Source organism: Harpegnathos saltator, unplaced genomic scaffold (genome assembly GCF_003227715.2).
Source record: "Harpegnathos saltator strain DR-91 unplaced genomic scaffold, Hsal_v8.6 scaffold80, whole genome shotgun sequence".
In the NCBI taxonomy this organism is placed as follows: Eukaryota; Metazoa; Arthropoda; class Insecta; order Hymenoptera; family Formicidae; genus Harpegnathos; species Harpegnathos saltator.
In genome coordinates this window covers 1,012,908-1,026,768 of record NW_020230649.1, presented here as the reverse complement: position 1 = coordinate 1,026,768, position 13,861 = coordinate 1,012,908, and the positions used below count along the sequence as shown (strand labels likewise).

The 13,861-nt window shown below is 47.1% G+C and overlaps 2 protein-coding genes across 5 annotated transcripts in view; one reads left to right on the top strand and one right to left on the bottom strand.

The window, feature by feature from the left end:
• Window positions 1–7,818, top strand: part of Nadsyn (NAD synthetase) — a 38,590-nt gene extending 30,772 nt beyond the window's left edge. For 3 of the 4 annotated variants that reach the window (XM_025306815.1, XM_011140105.3, XM_025306816.1), the window contains exons 2-13: window positions 1,227–1,435; window positions 1,597–1,852; window positions 2,563–2,755; window positions 2,897–3,137; window positions 3,388–3,621; window positions 3,705–3,820; window positions 3,888–4,192; window positions 4,596–4,804; window positions 4,892–5,117; window positions 5,760–5,936; window positions 6,538–6,646; window positions 6,890–7,818. In XM_025306815.1, coding sequence (XP_025162600.1) covers window positions 1,290–1,435; window positions 1,597–1,852; window positions 2,563–2,755; window positions 2,897–3,137; window positions 3,388–3,621; window positions 3,705–3,820; window positions 3,888–4,192; window positions 4,596–4,804; window positions 4,892–5,117; window positions 5,760–5,936; window positions 6,538–6,646; window positions 6,890–6,918 — 2,241 coding nt within the window. In that variant the 5' untranslated portion in view covers window positions 1,227–1,289 and the 3' untranslated portion in view covers window positions 6,919–7,818. The remainder of the gene's footprint in view (window positions 1–1,226; window positions 1,436–1,596; window positions 1,853–2,562; window positions 2,756–2,896; window positions 3,138–3,387; window positions 3,622–3,704; window positions 3,821–3,887; window positions 4,193–4,595; window positions 4,805–4,891; window positions 5,118–5,759; window positions 5,937–6,537; window positions 6,647–6,889) is intronic. The other variant, XM_011140107.3, reaches the window with a different exon arrangement.
• An 879-nt stretch (window positions 7,819–8,697) lies between these two features.
• LOC105182594 (transcriptional regulator ovo) overlaps window positions 8,698–13,861 on the bottom strand; it is a 33,194-nt gene continuing 28,030 nt past the window's right edge. The window contains exon 11 of the mRNA XM_025306820.1: window positions 8,698–13,769. Within this exon, the coding sequence (XP_025162605.1) occupies window positions 13,635–13,769 (135 nt within the window). The 3' untranslated portion in view covers window positions 8,698–13,634. The remainder of the gene's footprint in view (window positions 13,770–13,861) is intronic.

Sequence of the window (13,861 nt, the reverse complement as noted above, 5' to 3'; positions counted from 1 at the left end):
CTTTAATATTAAAGTGCAACGTAAATTTTTATTATATTTTCGCTGGGTAGTGTAATTTACGTTGTTATGTATCGACAAACTTTTATGTATCGTTTAAACTTTTATAAATCGAAAATATAAGGACGAGTTGCACAATAAATATATATATTCATTTATAAGACACTTAATCCTCTGCTCGATTCGTAGATTTTTGGGAAACAGTAACAATTAGAATTTACTGTAAACTTTGATTGATTTAGAGAGGTGAGGCCTAAAAATTCCATTTAAGGAAATCCTAAAAATATTTCCTCAAATGAAAGTTACAGGCATCACCTCTGATTTAATCAAATTTTATAGTAAATGCAAATTTTACGGTTAAAAAAATACTTTTATTTGACCTGGAACTTTTAACAAATTGCCTGGAAAATCAGGGAAAAGTCAGGAAATTTTTTTTCCAGATTGGAGTAAACATCCTGTGAGAAATTCTTCTCCTATCAATTAGTAAGTTGGAAATCAGCTACTTCGGACTGATTCACTTTCTCGACACGGTGACTGCCTCATTAATTGATATCACGAATTTAACCTGCGATAAAAGAAATTTGTACAAAATTTAGAAGGAATTTGTACAAGAATGAAACGAGCTGCCGAATGTGTATGTCGCGTTTACTTACCGAATGTGTATATCGCGTTTTACTTACATATTTACTCAAGTGATCGGTAAAAATCAGCGAGCATCCATTTTTCTCGATGTTGCAAAGCCCTCGCGATCCCGAGGGCGTCCGGCAGAATTTCGCCCGAGGACGATCGCCTGCTGGCCCAGGCGTCCTCGAGGGTTGCCACGGAGCGGAAGGCGGTCTGCTTGGGCTGGCGCCGGGTTTTCCGGACTATTGATCAATCAACGCGTTCCAGACTAGCCGGCGAGCCGAAGCGGGCTATCATCCCGGCAGCGATCGATGGGATCTCGATTGATAGAGTCGGCAGTCTGCTTCAGAATCGTTCCATCGGGCTCGCACGCGACCGCCGACTCTGAACAGTTCGATACGCTCGCGATAACAGCGGCGTTAATCGTATGCGAGACGATGATAGTGTCGGTGATAACACGGCTGCCAGGTTGAACCGTCGAGAACCTCTTTCTTCTCTCTCTTTCTTTTGCCCTCGCGTTGCGATCCTTGGCCCGGCAGAAACCTCGCCGGGGTACTCAATCTCGGCATTAACGGCAGCGGCGGAACCGCGTTTGTCCGTTTCAGATAACACCGAGTCCTGTTGATAAGGAATAAGATCGCGCGCGTTCACGACCGCCGACTCACAAGATGGGGCGCACGGTGACGGTCGCGGTTTGCACGTTGAATCAGTGGGCGATGGACTTTGACGGGAATCACCGGAGGATCCTGCAGAGCATCCAAGAGGCGAAGGAAGCCGGCGCCACTTACAGGAGCGGCCCGGAGTTGGAGATTTGGTAACTAGAGAGCGAGGCTTTATTCGACGTTCGTTCGTTTCAGGTGGAACTTCTTGGAACTCGCTTCCGGAGGTTTCCTCCAGTTTTCGCATGAGAAATCGTCCCTCGCTTTGGAGAGATGAACGATGATCCGTCAAGCGCGTTTGTTCTCTCGGTTGCAGCGGCTACAGCTGCGAGGATCATTTTCATGAGTCGGACACATTGTTGCACTGCTGGGAGGTCCTGGCGAGTTTGTTGAAGTCCAGTGTTTGCGAGGATATGTTGATAGACGTGGGTATGCCGGTCATGCATAAAAACGTCACCTACAACTGCAGAGTAGCATTCCTCAACCAGCGACTGCTGCTGATCAGACCGAAGATGCGGCTCTGCGAGGACGGCAACTACAGGGAGAGCAGGTGGTTCTCTCCCTGGACGAAAGTAATTGAAACGGGAACGAATATATATTTTCGAAATTTCTTCGAGTGGAATTTCACTCGCAAACTACAGTGACAGCAGAGTTTCTGTCTTCTCAAAATCGAATGACTGTTTAGCTCTAGGGAGCGAATTTTTTGTTCTCGATTATTGAATGATTATTTTTACTTGATATTGAATTGAGATGAATCTGATATGTTCTATCGTCTAATAGGTACAGGTTCTAATCGATTGGAACATTTTTTCCTATCAAGTCAATATCCATCCTATTAACCCTTTGCACTCGGAATGCCAGCACAGCTGACATGAACACTTATTTCGGCAACTCGGAATGCCAGTTGTGCTGGCACGAAGAAGACTTAAGAATAAAGAGCAATAAAACAATAAAATGCGGCGACAACATTAAAGGAAATAAAAATCCTTTTTTGTAGTTCTTCTAGGAACTTTGTAATTATATATTTATAATTATCAAGTTGGTGAAAGGAAATGTGGAAATATTTTTCGAGTGCAAAGGATTAAGGAAGGAGGAAGGAGTTTACTCTTGCGATTCCAAGTGGCAATATTTTCGCCATCACCTCCAGTGAATTTCCGTTCGTTTCGAGTGAGATTTCGCTCACAGAAATTTTGAGACTCGGTGATCGATCCGGTTGCCGAAGCCGGTTCCGCTGTCGTTGCACATGACAGTCTGAGCTGTCTCTGATTGAATGCGCTTATAGGCACGCACCGTCGAGGATTACTTCCTGCCACGGATGATATCGCAGATCACCGGGCAGTCCGTAGTGCCGTTCGGCGATGCGGTCATCGCGACGATAGACACCTGTGTTGGTTTCGAGATTTGCGAGGAGCTCTGGCACCCGAATAGCAATCACATCCCCATGTCGCTGGATGGCGTGGAAATCATTGCGAACGGTAATATAATAACGGTGATAAATCGCGTTTCGCGATTTCTCCTCGCGTTCATTCATCCTCGAACGCCATTCATCTTGAAGTTCGCGCGGGAATTAAGATTAACGGTCGCAAGGTAGGAATCGTAAAATATTCTTTCTTAAGGAAGTGGCTCCTACTTCGAACTACGTAAGGCTTACGTCACGGTGGACCTCGTCAAATCGGCCACCTTCAAGGCCGGCGGCTGCTACATGTTCAGCAATTTACGCGGATGTGATGGCAACAGGCTATACTTCAATGGCGGCTCCAGCATCGCCCTGAACGGTTGCATATTGAGTCGAGGCCGGCAATTTGCTCTCGAGGAGGTGGAAGTGATCGTCGCTTCATTCGATTTGGAAGACATAAGGTCGGCAGACGAGTTGTTTCAGATAACTGAAGAACATGTCGATATTTCGTCTTAATCGATCACCCTTTCGTTTCATCGAAATATTCAGTATAATAATAATAACAATAATGATAATAATCCTTTTTAGGAACGAAAAAGTGTACTGCTAAAATATTTACCATGTTCCTTAATAATATAAACTCTAAATGACAGCCTAAAATCAAGAAGAATTCACATGTGAAGGAAGCTATATAAAAACCTCTTCGTGCAGACATTATCGCAACGGCATTCGATCGCGATCGCATGCAGCTGCGGCGTCAGAGAATTTCCCGCGTGTCAAAGTCGAGTTTGCACTAACCTCGGCGAATCTCTTGTGGTCTCCGCCACCGCCTAATGCCTCACTAGATCTATCCGACGATGACGACAACAACAGCCAGCTGAACTTCGAGTCCCCTGAGGAGGAAATCGCAATGGCACCGGCATGTTGGTTATGGGATTATCTCAGGTACGAGTGAGCCATCAGATTGCTCACCTCCTCAGTGAAGTAAACGAGTCGCTGCATCGTACTTGCACGTCTACGTGTTTCAGACGCGCATACCAGGGTGGTTTCTTTCTACCGTTGAGCGGTGGTGTGGACTCTTCGGCTTCGGCGTGCATAGTATACTCCATGTGCCAGATGATCTTCGACACGATTAATAGGGGTGGTAAGATTGACTCTGCTCTTTGCGCAAGAATAGAAGGAAAACGAATTTCACGCTGTCTCACCTCCAGATATACAGGTCTTGGCGGACGTAAGGAAGATTGTCGGCGACAGCGAGTATACACCGGCGAGCGCGAAAGAGCTGTGCAATCTCATACTGGTCACTTGCTACATGGGAACGGAGAACTCCTCGGCGGAGACCAAGGCTCGGGCAGCTGAGTTGGCTAATCAGCTCGGCTCCTACCATCACGGTGTGGTGATCGACAGCGCGGTATCTGCGGTCCTAGGGATCTTCCAGCAAGTCTCAAGGGTATTGCCTAAGTTCCGGATGCACGGTGGTTCGCCTCGTGAGAACGTTGCCCTGCAGAACGTACAGGTGACTGTGAATTCCCGTTCAACGCGCAGTGTTGGACATTGATCGATGAGAACTTTAGTCGACTAGAATACTCGGCAAATCAATCTGTTTAGATTGATTAGTCAACCGTCATGTATGTAATCATGAGCAATTTAACCAGTGAAATTAATTCAGCAATGAAATTCAGTCGAAACTCATTACTAATGGAGTGATGTATGAACCTAATGTATAATTGATCAAATCGAAGCGATGGGTAGAAAGAATCGCTATATGTAATCACGATTTATTCGAACGTTAATCTCGGCTATTTTAGTCGACTAAAATTTTCAACGATTAATGCCCAACACTGTTGACGTGTAGCCACCGCGACGCCTCGGCGAACTTCTCTTCCGAGGTTCTCACCAAAGTCTCGTTCGCCCTCCAGGCGCGACTACGGATGGTGATCGCTTATCTATTCGCGCAACTGATCCTGTGGGTCCGAGGTCGACCGGGCGGTCTTTTAGTATTGGGCAGTAGCAATGTGGACGAAGCGTTACGGGGTTACCTCACCAAGTACGATTGCAGCAGCGCTGACATCAATCCTATCGGCGGTATCTCCAAGAGCGACCTCAAGAAGTTCCTCGTGTACTTCAGGTGCGGCTTGAAGGACATCGCGATTCCGCGAGTCGAAATAAGGGTCCAACTGTGTCTAAACTCACGCTTAACGTTTTTTGATCGTAGACAGAAGTACGGGATATCCGCGCTCGATGACATCCTGCAAGCGCCACCGACCGCTGAATTGGAACCGCTGCAGGAGGGGCAGCTTGCTCAGTTGGACGAGGTGGACATGGGTATGACGTACAAGGAGCTGTCGATATTCGGGCGCTTGAGGAAGCAGAATTGCGCCGGGCCCTTCAGCATGTTCTGCAGGCTCGTACACCTATGGGACCATATCTCGCCGAAGGAAGTGAGCATGCGCGGTTTCACCTCTTGTCCCACCGCTCCTCCGTGCGTCATTAGGTTCATCCTTCATAGCGGTACTAAGTTGAACCGCCTGCATTGGAAATTAAGTGGATACAGATCCGGCACTCGATGGGAAAGAGGAAAGCAGAAAGATTATAAGACAGTACGGAAAATGCAAGGGACAAAACTCTTTATTAAACGCTTCTCCTTTGGATACTTTATTACGTCTTTTTTCGTTCGCCATATTTTCGTTTCTAAGTGTAGGAGACGGAGAAAGGATTTTGTAAAAATTACTGTGGAATTTTGTAACTGAGGCACATATCCTTTTGTTCATCATGTGCTTATACTGTAAAAGTAATATACTGTAAAAGTTATACTGTTCTTAGCAAGATGAGAATACAAAACGAAAGAATAATAAATTAAGGAAGGATGTGTAGATATGTTTCTCGTCCACAAAATTCTGCAGTAATTTTTCCTACAGAATTCTCTCCGTATAGACGATGAAATATCTAAAGGAGAAATGTAGGGGACAATGAAATACCTGGAGAATGAGTGTCTAGGATAAATGACGTATGGAGAAACGATGGGGAGGTATACACGAATCGACTCTTCGTCGCGGAGTCTCCAAGAGATCGCCTCTCTTCAGGTGGCCGACAAGGTGAAGCACTTTTACCGGTGTTACGCCATACACCGTCACAAAATGACGGTACTTACGCCGTCGTGTCACGCGGAGACCTACAGCCCGGACGACAACCGCTTCGACCACCGGCCTTTCCTCTACAATCACACGTGGAAATGGCAGTTCGCGGCGATTGACGAGCAGGTGAGAATCACGAGGCGACGGCTCGAGAAGAAAGCGGTGATAACGTCGCGACCGCCGAGCGCGACACGTCGAGGAAGGAGATCCTGTCGATTCGCGCGTCGTGCTACCTGGTGCGTCGTGCGCGGTCTGATTCGGAAGACGTGAGACTCGGAACTCGCACCACAGATCGCCGGCGGTCCTTCTAGGTGCCGTGTCGTTCGCGTCAATGGCGAGAGCAAGTTGTACAGTACGTTAACGGGGGAGGAAGTTTCCTTGGAACTCTTCGAGCTTTGAGACAAGAGTTAGCAAAACCCATTTTAAGCAAAGAGTTGGCAAAAACGGCATTTTTGCCAACTCTTTGCTTAAAGCCTAGTTTTGTGGGGCCCACGTGGGCCTCTCGGATTTGTAGATGCAGGTTCATATCGATTTTAATCGTCGCCTGAAACTCATGTCAATGCTTGAGTTTGAATTCACGGTCAGATCCGAGAGAAATTCGTATCTCCAAGGACTCTAAACTCAAATTTAAATAGCTCATCATATTATGAGACGAATTTCGAACGACTGTTAATATGGGCTTTGCACTCTACGATTTCACGACTCACTCGAGCGATCCTATTTGCAGGTGAAACGACTCAGCAACGAAAAGAAACCGTATCGGGTGTCAACGCCGCGTCACCCCGGCCCGAAGGTGCTCAACACGACCAAACAATTGTCGTTCAGTTCGCTTTCCAGTGAGTAAACAAAACAAAATGCACGCGCGTTAATGAACACGCCGTACACGTCGCTCGGCAAAAAATCGCCCGACAAAGTAAAGTCTAAAAATGGCTAAAGCACCCGCCGACGAAAATCGGATCGCCGATCGGACACACGAGCGCGGATCGCATGTCGAAATTTCGCACGCATCCACCGGCATACTTGTACGCCGCTCCTATACAGGGCAATCATGACCATACCGGCGTCATTCTTTGTTGCAGATAAAGAGTATCCCGGAATATTAGTTTAACCGTAGCCGTGTAGCACTCTCTTAACATTTTGACATTGCAGCGCCGCGACCGATCGACTGACCGGTTGTCGTCGCCGAATTCGATCGTCCACGACGCTAAAGTGCCCAGGGAGAATTGCCGCCGGTGCGAGGCGACGATGGGCACCGTTAGAGGAGACAGATATGCCGCGACAGATTAGCTGAGCATCTATGCGAACGAACGAAAGAGAGAAGGGGAGAGCATGAGATAGCTAAATTATACTTTTAAGAGTTGTTTCCAATAAATGGTCGGAGAAACAAAAGTCTCAATGCGTAAATCCCAATCTTTTCGCACTTCCTGGGACTCACTTTCCTCTTCCTCCTTTCTTTCTCTCTCCCGTCGAAGAGTCATTCGACGTGATCAAGGCTCGTGGTTCTCCGCCGCGGTCGTCCTCGTCCACGACGTCGGAAGAGACGAGGAGTTGCTCGAAGCGCACGGCCTAAATTCGTTGAGATGAAGTTTGATCACTGACCGTGCCATTTCATTTATCATCATCTTGATTTTCACATATTTAGCAAGAATCTCGGACGTGCGTTTCCTCGCTTCCGACGTCATCGACCGAGATGACCCGGACCGATAGCAAAGGCAGGAGAGCCTGAAGAGAGCGAGCGACGCTCCGGACGGGAGGCAAGGCGATGCAAGCGTGGTGTACATCGACGTGCGTGTATATTACACGTTAATCTTTATTACCTCTCGCATACACATAAGAGCGCGCAGCCACGTTTTACCGTAGGCCACGATTAATAACGATCGCTAATAAGTAAACGATAATGTCCGGATAACGCAGCCGCGCTCTAATTTACACAATGAGCTCGATCGAACAGGTGGAACTTCGGAAGCTGCACACGCACTCTCTTTCACTCTTTCTCCCTTTGCACTTTCGTTCCAATGGATGAATAAATAAATAAATATATTTATTTATTTATAAATATATTTATTAATACTAATTATAAATATATTTATTAATATTAATATTAATTAAATATATTTATTTATTTATCTGTGATATAAGTTTATGCAAATCTCGCCGAGGCGGCCAAAGTGCGAACGGACGAACAGGCGAGCGAGCGAGCGAGCGAGCGAGCATATGTAGCTTGAAGGCTGTGTCACACACCATGCACACACACACACACACACATACACACACACACACACACACACACACATGCGCTCATATCTGAATAACGAAATACACATTTGTGACATACATCGTACGTCATCAATGATGCCAGTCCGCAGTGTAAAATTTGCCCAATCTTCTACATGATCGTACGAAGATATGCAATTTGCCGTCTCTCTCAGGCAGAACAGAAAATCATGATGACGTGAAAGTGATGAGGAAAACTCATCTTTCCATCACGATTCGATCATCTTCGTGTCATCGTGGTTTTCTGTTATACTCGGGCTCGTCCGTCCTATCGGCCATCGATTAATAATTGTGCACGCGGCTAATCTACCGATTGATCAACTTTCACACTGCGTCGCCGCGGTCGGTTCCCCAATCCCGTGCTCTGTCACGCACCAAACTTCTGCAAACCGGACTATCCGACGATAAATATCATATATACGTATATACAGGGTGTTTCCGTGGGGACAGCTTGGCGTTGCCTCACGTGGACCATCCTGCCTATACAGAACTATACGTAATATTAATGATAGAGTCAGTAACTAAGATTATATTATCTCGGGAACTCTAATAATAAAAATAATATAATAATAATAATAATAAAATAATAATTGTGACGGTAAAATTGTGTCGCTAGTGATAAAAAGCGGAACGTTTCGGGTTTGCGAAATCGATAGCGCCTGCGAATATGCCGGAGCAACAATAGCGTGAGGGGGTGATACAGTTAATGGAATTCCAAAAGTCGGCAGTCCGCTGGCGGGACTGTGGCTAAGTGCTATTGTTCGTGGCAATACTGAACGTAAATTAAATAGTAATGAGACAGAAGAAAAGAGCATTGTCGCTTAGAGATACAATAATGTTAATAAAATAATGTGATGATGATAATAACACAATAATAATAATATAATAATAATAATAATAATAATAATAATAAGACCATCTAGTATGCAATATATTATCGTGATTGACAAAATGTACGGCGAGATATATCGCCGTTATCCTTGTTATCGTCGATCAGCCCCGGATCGACACGCGCGCGGCTCTGTACCCTCTCGCCCCGCAAAAAGTTGTTAGAAGTATCAAGTAATACGCTGGTATATGTATACATATATACTGTGTACATCAAACAAGATACTGATTACCGTGGACTAACCGGTACCCGTTTCCGTCGTCGCGAGAAGAGGCTATTTACAATACGCAGAGAAGGAGCGGCTCTCGGGGAGGAGCGCGACGGAATTTTTGGGGAGGAGTTCGGTTACACGCAGGAATTAAATATCGAGAACTCCGTTCGTAAATTCTATTTACAATGCTGCGGACACCATCGAGCGCTCCCCCGGGGGCGTACTGTTAATCGTCGGGCGGGCGTGTGTGCCTTTGAGATAAGTTACGAGCTGATGGCTTCTGGTCACTGTGCAATATTCCGAAAACGATCATCGCGATATTCCCAAGTGCGCGACGACATCGAGCGTTGATTTGACCCGAGCGTGGCAATGACCGCTCGAATGAGTGCGAAGAATCGCAACGAGCGACAGTTGGTCTCTTCTTTTTCTCCTTTTTTCTTCTCTTGTTCTCCTCGGATTTACCGAGGATTTCGTGGCAATTTTGATCTCTCTCTTCTTCTCCTTCTACTCTTTATTATTAATTATGGCTAAATACTTTAGCAAGGCGCCGACGACTCAGTGCAACTGAATTTACTGTTGGTAGACGGCCAAGCGGAGGCTCTGTTACGCCAACTGAGAAATTTTGCCCAGCCAATTTTTGCATCTGTCTGATGCAAGTGATTTCTCCAATGATGAGAAAAAAGGGTTTTTGCTGAGTATGATGCTCGCGAATAAAATAAGTCTTGTTCGCATGCCACGCGCTTCTTTCAATTTTTGCCGAACTTTCAACTTTCGCCTGTCACTCGCGATTTATCACAAAGTGATGTGAATCATGAGTTTCTTTGCAAGAGACCTTTTTAACGCTCCCGAGATGCTCGACGGACACGTCATGCGTTCAGCATTCCGTCGCGCTCGCCCGAGAATTAAGCAATGTTGTGCTTCGAAGTCGCGGACACGACTCTCCTCGACGCCGAAGCATCTTCCGAGGCCGACGGCAGCAACATGAACAACAAGCGTCAAGCATTAGTCGTATTTACATATGTACACACATTAGAGGAGATAATCCTCTAATTTATCGTACAATACGTAGTCTATGATACAGGTCGATACAAAAAAATCAAACTCGTCCGTTAGGACGAATCGGTGAATGCGACGCGTTGATAGCCGAGTGACATCATCCAATAAACAGCAACTGATAGTAAAATCACGTGTCACAGTTCCTCACTCGACCATGCAACTGTTCGACGTACATTCCTTAATGTCTCGGAGTAAAGTTTCACTCAAGAAGTGGAGCGACCACTGAGAGTCATTCGAATTCGAAGAATCAGAATCCGCTCTAAGCTTGAGTGAAGTATTCACTCTCCCGATTTTGAGCGGCAGGATCTATCTCCACAGTCAGTTCGAGTGAAAATACTGCCGCTTTTCACTCGTCTTGAGTGAAGTTCCACGTTAGGAAATTTAGAGAGCGACATATGTTATATCACAATTGCATTGAGTGGGAAATTGCAACATTAATCCAACGTTACTGTCAGTTTGTGTTTATCGGACACCAGATGGGTCGAGTATATTTTTGTTACTAGATAAAAATGTTTATCGCTACATGCAAAGTAAATCGTCCGAGAACGGCCGACTTTTCCAGGCTACCGAAACCCTCGGGATTCCTGAGACTCTCGGCCTGAGAACAATATTCAGAAACTTGAGAATTTTTCACCCATCTGGCTGTGGTCTGGCCCGGCCGATACGCGTCAAAGGGATAGTCCCTTTCCGGTCTTCGTCGCGCGAAGTTGAATGAAACATTGAAACCCGCGTGCTTCTCCGCGACCGAAGACGACAGAAGGAACAATCAATGTCGAGCGAAATGCAGCGACGCCCGATCTAAGCGATCTCTACCACCTTAGAATTGCACGAAACCCCGTTTTGTACATGTATGTGTCGGGCGTGTGCATGCACGCACGCGTGTGTGTGTGTGTGTGTGTGTGTGTACACGGAGAAAACAATTCAACAGATTGGTGCAACCGACTTGTTCGCCGGCTGGAAAGAATAAGGACCCAAAATGGGAAAACCCCCGCTCGCATGAGGTTTCTAGTCAGTCAAAATCCTTCGCAAACATCTCGACCGATGTGATTTTTATGCGGCTCGGAACGTCCGGACGGGTTTTGTCGATCGCACCGATAATGACACGTCATCTGGTTTCTCTTCAGTTACACGAACCGAACTCTTTCTTTCCGTGTATGCGTGTGTACGTGTGTGCGATGTGGACCGGTGCATGCCCCTCCTCCTCTTTCTCCTTGCCCTCTTTTCCCTGTCCCTTTCCCTTACCCGAGAAAAAAAAACCATGGTGCGAGTGCGGAAAGCGGAATCCGTTGCGTGGAGGAGCGAGTGCGGGAAAACAAGAAATCTCAGTGTCGCTCTTATCATATCACAGATTACCCAAAGTGCGCGTTGGTTGGGGACTTACCTTTTATATATACATATACATATATATATATATATATATGTGTGAGTGTGTGTGTCTAACGCGTATACAGAAACTATATGAAGACGAGAACGTCGCCGCGGGGAGGTGACTGTTTCTATCAGCGTTCGACAGGGTTTCGCGATCGCGGAAGGCCCTGTGTGGTCATCCGGTTATCCAGCCGATATCCTGGAACTCGACTCCGTCCGCGCGCGCGCGTTCACCCGTCGAGTCGGAAAGCAACGTAACTCGCCGTACATCTCTGAGAAAAAAAGTCTTCCGTGCAATCAATCGCGCTCTCTCTCTTTTCTTCGCCCTCGGCGAAGGGCCGGGCGAGGGGCCGACCGCCGAGGGTGATTCGGCATTCCTGAAACGTTCAATCCGAGTCTTCGGGTTCGCCCGATGCCGCGCCGCCTGTCCGTCGTTAATATCCTACCTGTGTAACCTGTATATATGAATATATGAAAAGAAAAGCGCTCGGTTCGTGCAACTGTGTTTTCCCTTTTTCCTTTGTTTTTCTGTTATTTGCGGAGCAGACGAGGAAACAAATCGGCCGTAGAAACAGAAAGATTCGCTCGTAAGAGGTCAATTTTCCCACTCAGTCAACCGTCCTCGATTATCTCAGTGCTGACTTTGTAGGTAGCCGCACACGTTGCCCAAATGAGGTTATCAGTCATCCGACTGACTCACGAGAGTTTTCGTCCGGCCCCTTATACAGTTACAAGGACTGAAATTTGTCACTCGTGTCACCGCGTGTAAGTATTCTCGGCTTGTGGAATTGACACTTTTCGTTCGCTGGCGACCGGACAAAGACTCAATGATCAAAATGGAGTTCCCTTTTGCTACTGTAACCATAAATGTTTGTTTAAATACTTAACTTGTGTTCAAACTCGATTGGGAGGACAGAGATTGGGAGGATGGAGGACAGTCGACTGTCAGTAGTAACAAAAAACCCCTGCAGGAATCTCTTCGCCCCTGGTTCGTTCGGCTGCCGGAAAACAGAAATTCAGGTACACGAACCGAATTCTGTTTTTCCATGTGTGTGTGTGTGTGTGTGTGTGTGTTGTTGCGTGTCTACGTGTATACGTATGTATAGTGAATGCGTATGCATGAGCACGGATGCGTCTATACATGCGCCCCGTGCAGTCGCGCGGTTGTACCTGCTAAAGTACCAACTTTGTTCTAGGAGATTTGTCTTTAAATTAATTTTCCGTACAGTTAAATACAACTACAACTAGACATAAGAACGCTCTAAAAGTCGGACAGAGTCGGCCGCCCGACGTGTCCGTGAGTGGAGTAGAGGCGAGATTCCCTAGCGACGTGTCGGGCTCGAGTCGTCAGCTCGGCCGCTCGACGGCTGCTACGAATCTCACGCGTTGTCGTTAGAGTTGCAAAACTACGTACCATTCCATGTTTTCCGAGGAAAGAAGGGAGGAAGGAGGTTGGCTCTTTTGCAGACGCTTATCCACTGTTGGAGAGAAAAACGACACGCGAACTTAATCGTCGCGCAACAGGTTCCTGCGTATCGTCGTCGAGACGGAAATCCTACACAGCGTAGAAATCGATTTCCTAATTCATTGCACGAAGTATGCGCGCCGCGACCTACGGCGAGGTCGCGGGATTGCACGCGGGATTTCCCGCCGTTGTGGCTCCGTAGAACCTTTTCTTTTTTTCTGTACTCCTCCACCTCCTCTTTCCTCTTATCTACTTCGTTCTATTCTCTACAACTACTCCCTAACTCATATTTCGCATAAGCAGCTTCGCGCGAAAAACATTCGCATTGTGAGTCCCACAGCGAAGCATCGCGCACCTCATAGCGCTAACGAAGGATTTGATTCGCGCAGGACTCGCGATCGACCTTTAGTCCGAATTCGCCGCGGTCGTTCCAGCGTTATCGCTGCGGGAGGTGCGCATGATGCAGGTACTTGTTTGTCTTCCCTCGATTTACCGCCGTTGTTCCGCTGACGTGACGTCATCATCTCTTGGACGGTTCTCAACGCAGGACCACCGGGCGATTCAGAAGCTGGAGGCCTGGGCGACGAGAGTCGTGGACTGCTGGTGCGTCGACTCGGTGTTGCTCGAGGCCGTCTCCCGCCGCTCCGTGCAGCTGTCGCTCGTGCTCCGCGGCGAGTCCCGTTGCAGTAGGCCACCCTGAGGAATTAACATCACTACTCACAGGAGAAGAATTTCGTGCACTCGCGTTTCGCCGCACTCTGTACTTCGATCTGTACGTTCGAGCCTTC